At 42.3% G+C, this 7,480-nt stretch overlaps 1 protein-coding gene across 5 annotated transcripts; it reads right to left on the bottom strand.

The window, feature by feature from the left end:
• Positions 1-482: 482 nt before the first annotated feature.
• On the bottom strand, positions 483-7,185 carry LOC121907490 (ubiquitin carboxyl-terminal hydrolase 37-like). Of its 5 annotated transcripts, none has more exons than XM_042427091.1 (17): positions 7,093-7,185; positions 5,344-5,402; positions 4,539-4,611; positions 4,359-4,429; positions 4,154-4,235; positions 3,962-4,041; positions 3,648-3,851; positions 3,280-3,357; positions 2,954-3,085; positions 2,705-2,828; positions 2,458-2,609; positions 2,031-2,130; positions 1,864-1,940; positions 1,609-1,717; positions 1,449-1,509; positions 1,089-1,246; positions 483-927 (listed from the first exon to the last, which is right to left on the bottom strand). In XM_042427091.1, the coding sequence occupies exons 1-17, from the start codon at positions 7,168-7,170 to the stop codon at positions 922-924; spliced, it is 1,644 nt and encodes a 547-aa protein (XP_042283025.1). In that variant the 5' UTR covers positions 7,171-7,185; the 3' UTR covers positions 483-921. The 5 variants fall into 5 exon arrangements, with proteins under 5 accessions (XP_042283025.1, XP_042283028.1, XP_042283024.1 ...); XM_042427094.1 differs by lacking the exon at positions 7,093-7,185 and adding an exon at positions 5,613-6,266; XM_042427090.1 differs by lacking the exon at positions 7,093-7,185 and adding an exon at positions 5,495-5,606.
• Between the last annotated feature and the right edge of the window lie 295 nt (positions 7,186-7,480).

Genomic DNA, 7,480 nt, shown 5'->3' with positions numbered 1-7,480 from the left:
CGTTTGACAGTTGAGACGATGCACCTGGTGAGTAACTGTTGTCTCCTCAAAATGAGGCTGGAGTGAGCGAGTACGTCTGCTTTGGTGAATTAAACTCCTCCATCCTCACATGTGATGCATCTCTCTCTTTGGGCAATAATTCAGTATAAATATGAATTGAATTGATTTGACATGATGGTTAGTTGTCTGTCTCCTCCACAAGAGTCTAACACTTTGTGAACAGGAAGGAAAAAATGTCAACAAATATAAACCAGCAATTACATTTCCTTCAAAACATATTAGGCAAAACAATTCAACAGTATGAACATCTATTTAAGATCTGTCTTCTCTTTCTTTGTTTCTATACTTATTGAACGTAACACTCAGTGTTTGCTGTTGTGGACAATGATGAGACTTCTTGATCACTGAGGTCCATTTCAACCATAAAGACTCAATAACACTGAGAGTAAAATACACAAATAAAGAGCAGGATCAAATCCTTCTTAATTCTCAAGTTATTTATTTATTTCTTTTTATTTACAGCTGGTCGTTCCCAGAGAGCAAGCCACGTTGATTCAGAGCAACTCATCTCCATGTCTGACAGTAACAGTCCAATCCAGAGCCGCATTAGAATGATGTATGTAGGAGACGAGTTGTGTGGCGACAGTGGCGAGGAAAAACTCCCTCTAACGTGGAGAAACCTCGGGAGGAACCAGGCTCTCTGGAAGAAGCCCCTCCTCCTGAGGGCTGGGGGTCCTCCTGCTGCTTCAGACCACGATACGAGCTGCTGGTCCAACCTGAATCTCCATCTTCTCCTTCACCACCTGCAGAAAGACAAAAGAGAGGAACACACTTACCTGTGATGTCCAGTTCCCGTGGTCGCTCACCTCCACTGCATCATCTTCAGGAGAGTGCCACACAGTCCCCCATCTCCACACTGCTCTACATCTGAGAACAGAGAAAAACACTTGCAGTCATACAGAGTGGGTGGATTAGACAATCCCTGTGAACAACAACGTGTGTGTGGGCTCACTGTCTGGAGAAACAGTTCAAATCAAACAACATCAGAGTCACTTTGACTTCAGGAAGAGACACTTTTGTCATCTTACCCGTCTTTGGTAGAAAAGGATGTAGGCATCTCGCTGCCGCCGCTCACAGACAGAGGCCCCCTTTGTCTCTGTGACCTCTGAATCGTTATAAATGAGCCAGCGGTCAGCGAGGTCATCCAGCTCCACATCTGGGTGCACTCCGTCACTTATGTAGTGTCCTAACAGGAGAGGAGTCACTGTTAGATCAGGTGTCTTAACTTGCACAGGTTATGAAGGTCAACTGATCTCTACAGCTGACTTGTGTATGATTCATTTCAGTTCAAAAAATGGTTTAACAAAAATGCTCAAATAATGAGTCTGAGAAGCTGATAGATGAACCACAGAAGGTGACAGTGTGATGTCAGTGTGTCATCATCTTACCTTGTTCCCCTCCAGAGCCTAAATGGCTGATGACGCTCACCAGACTGTACCAACCATCAGCCTGAGGAGGAACACAGTCAACAACACACACATATAAAACACCAGTACACACAGACCACATGTTTACTTTGTATTTGGACTCAGGTGAGTTGTTTCTTACCTGGCTGGAGGTCACCAGCAGCTCTCTGAACAGCTCCACTGGGTATCGAAGCTTCTCCAGCTGCAGGAACGGAGTGAAGCGGAAACGTTTCAGATGAAGCATCAGCACCCTGTAGACAGGAAGTAAACACAAGAAGAAGAAAAGACATGAGAACAAGGAGATGAAGGAGAAGTAAAGTGTGTGTGTGTGTGTGTGTGTGTAGTTCAGCAGGTCCTTTAAGGTCAGTGGACCACAGTTGGATGTGATGTCACTCACTTGGGAAGGTTCACAAAGGTGGACTGCTGGCCAGATGTGTTGGCACCGCAGTCACACCTGAAGTCCAAGTCTGTCTCCTGAACAACAGAGACAACATGCTGTCAGTGACATACTGCATAATAAAACAGCAAGGATGATGTCACTGAAGGAGGACAGGTGGATCTTACCTTCAGGTAATCCTGGAGCATCTGCTGGACTGAAGCTCCAGGCACCAGGTCCAGAGACAGGTTGTTGAAGTCCTCTTCTCTGGTAGTCCGGGCTCCACACCTGCACATTCAAGGTACAGAACATAAAATTACAGCTGCAGAGGTCATGATGAGGCGTCCTGTTGTAGGGATTTAGTAGCACAGCTGGAAGGTTAAAGAAGGTTCAAAATCTCTGTGGCATCCTGATTTAACATTAAGACTTAATGTGGAAACTTTTGACAATGTTTTGTATTTATGGGGAAAAGAAGGAAAATGGGAGAAACATGTTTTGCTGTTTCACTGAAGATATGTGATATGACATATGGCATATATACATAAAAAAGCTGTATGAAGAGACAAGTGTGTTGAGCTGTGATTGTGTGTGATGTGTTTCTCTGTCTTCTTTTACCTCTTGCAGATCCTTGTGTTCTTCATCTGGAACTCAAAGTGGTCTTCAACGGGGCACCTGTAGCTTCTTCCCACGCGGGCAGCTGCTTCCTGCAGCGCTGGCGACAAACTCCTCATCTGATCCAGGAGAGTTGTCAGCAACTCATGAGCATCCTGAACACACAGAGACACACACAGGGTTTGATGCACAGAGGAGGAAATATCAGGAGGAGGTGAAACAAGAGAAACAATCAAAGCAGCTGACTCACTTTCTGGTTGAAATCCTGGAACTCCTGAGCCTGGACAGAGAGGGTGCTCTTGAACATAAAGAGGGCCTGGAGTTTGTCACGGACGTCGATGGAGCGGTGAAGCAACGTGATGTTCATGAGTCTTCTGCAGAGGGTGAAGAAAAAATAAGAGAGGAGAGCTTCTGCTGTTATTTCAGTTCAATGTGTGTGTGTGTGTGTGTGTGTGTGTGTGTGTGTGTGTGTGTGTGTGTGTGTGTGTGGCTGCTGTACCTGATCAGTTCAGCCTGAGGCACTGAACCCCACACCTCCACCTGGCACATGATGTCTGTGATGAAGTCCTTCATAGTGAACAGGCTCTGAAGGCTGGAGTTCATATAGCAGATCTGAGCTGGATTGGGAAAGCTGACACACAAACACAACTTGTCAGCACACACATCAACATCACTAGCTGCAGCTGCTTTTCTCTCACTAGTTAGATTTCACTTTGCTTTGATGGATTTATGTTCTATTACAGATCCATTTGTTAGTTTAGAGATGTGACAGAGCAACAACAAACCTTCTGTTAAATATTTGTGTTTTGAAACAGATTTACTCACCCAAACCAGTCGACCTGCTGACTTCTGAGGCTCTGGGAGGTCATGACATCACCATGACGGACGTGATGTGTTTTGGCACTACAAGAAGAGAGAAACACACACATAAACATACAGTCAATGTTTTCATGTAAAAGTGATGTAACGATCACACATGTGTTGACAGAGCTGATGCTGATGCTGCAGTACTGCCACACTAAAGAGACCAGATGTTGTCTGAAGAGCTTTTCATGTGAAAAAGTGAGAAAATGTTGATTACAATCAGGAACTATCTGATCAAAGAATAAGTCAACAAATCTGATCAGACATCAGATGGCAGCTTTTGATATTTTTGTGCTTTTGAATGTGAACTATGAACATGTGAAAGTGACCTGTTGGAGGACGAGTCCTGGTTGGCCAGTGTCCGATACCCAGAGAGGAGGAAAGATGTGAGTCTGTGCAGCTCATGTTTTCTGTTGGCTGCTTTCTTCTCTGTCTTCGTCACAGCTTCCTCCTCTTCCTCAGTGAGAGCATCAAACTCCACCACCTCATCAACCTCATCAGCAGTGAGAGTCCCATCTGTAGCTTTGACAGGGCTGCAACATGGAGGGAGAGACAGGCTGTAATTCTGTAGCAGACTTTGTTTTTGCTTGACTTTCTTTCTTCCTGACAAACACTGTCAGTGATGTGAAAAGAGTCTCGTTACCTCCTCTGAGGTTTCTGAGGGATTCTCTGCTCTCCGTCGTCTCCCTGGTCGTCGGCAGCCGGAGCGACTCGTCGATTTCTCTGTTGGAGGAAACAAAGACTCTCACAGTTCAGTAACACAGAGACACACTTTTGAATCCTTTACTAGTCCAGACTGGTGACTGTGTGATTGATGTGAAGCAGTGAAACTTACTCTGCAGCAGTCGAAGACTCGGCACCTCCAGCGAGTCTTCTTCTCTGGTTGTTGGTTGGCTGGAGCGTCTGAGGAGGTGACTCTGCTGACAAACACAGCTGGTTAATCTACTGCTGACTTAGTTTGAACTGTGGATAAATCATTTCCTGACTCTTAGTACAGACACTGTCAGCTCTGCTAGTGGGAGGAGGAATGATGTTTTTACCTCTGTTGGTGGCCGGAGCGCTGTCCCCTTTCCTCTCTTTCCCTTTCGCTCTTCTGACGTGACAACAAAAACTATCATAAGAATAAAGTATGTCTGACATCTTTTGTGGCTAAATACCAAATAGAGAGTTTACAAACTGCTCAAATCAGGTGAATGTGAAGCACTTCCTGTCAAACATACCACAGGTCGACCGAACAGTCTGTGCAGCCAAGGAGTCCTTCCTGGTGGCTTCTCCACAGAGGACTTCTGACTGCTGATAAAACACAAACACACTTTGACTTTTCACCATCAACTCATGTTTACAATCATTTGACAGCATTGTTTGAATGGACTGATCACTCTCCATAGTCAATACAGCAAATAACAGAATAGTGTCATTTGACTCATTTATTCAACTTTGAGTCATTTATGAAGCAAAAATCTCAAACATTTCCTGGTTCCAGCTTCATAAATGTGAGGATTTGCTGCCTTTCTCTGGTTTATGTCGTTGTTTACTGAATATCTTTTGACATTTGTGGATGTCAACTTGGAACTTGTAGACTAGAATTAATAGATTAATAGAAAAAATCATTAATAATGAAGATAATTGTTAGTAGCAGGTGTAAACCAGAGCTGGTTTTAAGTGCAAGTCAAGTCTTTGTAAGCAAATGACAAGTTAGTGTGTGACGCAGGGGACCATTACAAATATAGAAAAAGTAGAAACCCTGTAACACTTGTAATAAATCCTACTAATTGATATTTGTTGTTGATGCTGATGATTCAACTCTGTGCTCACTCTGGAGGCTGTAGTTAGTGTTGATGTGTTGGAGTACATCATGATGGAAGTTTCTGACTCCATACATTTAAGAGAAGTTGACTAAATATCAGAAACACCTTTCAATATACTGTAGTCCACTACAACATCACTACAGTCTGCATCTCATGGTACAGGTGTTTCTATTTTTCTGCTCACTCAGTTCACTGTGTGCAGGTGAACTTTTCTTACCTCGCACTAGAGATGGAGCACAGCTGGCTCTCATCTTCCACAACTGACACTTGATTTTTCTGTTCAGGATAAAGAAAAATGTAGCAAATTAATTGTTAATTGAAAGAAAAATCATGTGTCTTCATAGCAGATATAAGCTGTGTTCACAGACCCTGCTATCTATAAAACTCTTGTTGAAGAAAGTCAGAGAAATAGCACTATTTCTGACTTCCAAGTTGACATAAACAAGGTGGAAAGTACAGAAACTGTGTAACATTTGTAAAACTAACCTTTCGTAGACAGCGAGGCATTTTAAACATGGTTGTAGATCTTTCCGTAGATACAACGTGAGTAAAATGTTAACCAGCTGCTCTGTACTGTTTCAGGATCTTAAGTCAAAATCTGCTGAGCTGAATCAGAATGTCCTTTGTTGCATCATGACATGACAGTTCTAGAATGTCAGTCTCTATGACACAGACACTGCTGTCCATCCAATACTGTACATTATAGAATACAGACAGTGTACATGATTAAAATCATATATAGTCATTGCTACTAACAGTAGATACAGTATTTTAGTCTTGACTGCCTCACAAAGCATAAGCAAAGTGTCAACAAATGTTCAACAAGCAGACAAACCTGAATTTATAAATGAATATATATTGAAATGAACTTAATAGAATGTATTTACTGTCAATTATTATCATAGATCACTAATAATATCTGATCCTGAGCTGATGGCTGAGATCAGTCACTGTTGGTTAGTGTGTTCTTTAAAAGGCTGGCACTGTTTTATGTTCTCTTTACTGTCAACAAATCCCATTAAAAGACCAAAACCAATAGTGTGTTCATCCATCTCTCCATACTTTCTGTCTCAGAAAGTCTCCTACTGAAGATTCAAGTCTTTGAAAACAGCTCACAAATTACAGTTTCATTTTCTACAGCTGGGCACTGTAGTTGTAGTTTGTATTACAGTTTTTTCAGTTGCTAACAAGCACCAATTAATACTGAAACCACTTTTTCAAAACTTTTCATACAGTGTGCATTACCAACATGAATCTCAGCCAAACAGTAAATCTCACCTCAAAAACTCACTCAAACCACTCAAACAGAGTGGTTACATAGATATAAAATGAGCTCATTTGAAAATAACACGGGCAACAATTCTTATCGTCTTGTTTATCGTCACTCATGACACACTGACCTAAAAAACACTAACAGGGGCATAACATAAATGATGAAGTTTTATCTTTGAAGTTTGAAGGATTTTTCACATAAATCGGTATATCATTATAGAATGATGTCTCAACTCAGGGATGCTGGTGGGCTTCTTTGCATGAACTGCTTCAGGTCCTTCCACAGCATTTCTATAGGATTAAGGTCAGGACTTTGACTTTGCCATTCCAAAACATTAACTTTCTTCTGCTCTAGCCATTGTTTGGTAGAACAACTCGTGTGTTTAGGATTGTTGTCTTACTGCATGACCCACTTTCTGTTGAGCACAGACAGATGACATTTTTTTTGACATTTTCCTGTAGAATGTGCTGGTACAACTCAGAACTCATAGTTCCTTCAATGATTGCAAGCTGTCCTGGTTCAGAGGCATCAAAGCAGCTCAAACCATGATACTACCACCACCATGTTTCACAGATGGGATAAGGTTCTTGTCCTGGAATGCAGTGTTTGCTCATTGCAAAACATAATGCTTCTCATTTAAGCCAAAAAGTTCAATTTTGGTCTAATCCATCCACAGAACATTGTTCCAGTCACCTTGTGGCTGATCCATGTGGTCTTGAGCGAACCGCAGATGGCAACAATGTTCTTTCTGGAGAGAAGTGTTTTTTTCATTGCAACTCTGCCATGCATATAATCCACCTGGTGGTGGACTCATGAACATTGATTGTAGCCACTGAAAGAGAGGCCGTTAGTTTCCTAGACGTTACCCTGGGGTTTATTGAGTCCTCCCGGAGTATTACACACCTGCTCTTGGTGTGATTTTTGTTGTTCGACCACTCCTAGGCCGGGTAACAATGGTGTTGGATGTCTTCAATTTATATACAATCTGCCTGACAGTTGACTGGTGGGGGTTGTAACCTTTTCTAGCCTGCTAAGCATCAACAACTCTTCTTCTAAGGTCCTCAGAAATATCCTTTGTTTG

This window comes from Thunnus maccoyii, chromosome 11 (genome assembly GCF_910596095.1).
Source record: "Thunnus maccoyii chromosome 11, fThuMac1.1, whole genome shotgun sequence".
Classification (NCBI taxonomy): domain Eukaryota; kingdom Metazoa; phylum Chordata; class Actinopteri; order Scombriformes; family Scombridae; genus Thunnus; species Thunnus maccoyii.
This window is presented reverse-complemented; position numbering and strand designations above follow the sequence as displayed.

Coding starts and splice junctions, on each gene's coding strand:
- LOC121907490 (XM_042427090.1), bottom strand. CDS start 5,599: ATGTTACACAGTTTCTGTACTTTCCACCTTGTTTATGTCAACTTGGAA. Junction 3,086..3,279: donor CAGCAGGTCGACTGGTTTGG/GTGAGTAAATCT, acceptor TTTGTGTGTCAG/CTTTCCCAATCCAGCTCAGA. Junction 2,610..2,704: donor TCCAGGATTTCAACCAGAAA/GTGAGTCAGCTG, acceptor CTGTGTGTTCAG/GATGCTCATGAGTTGCTGAC.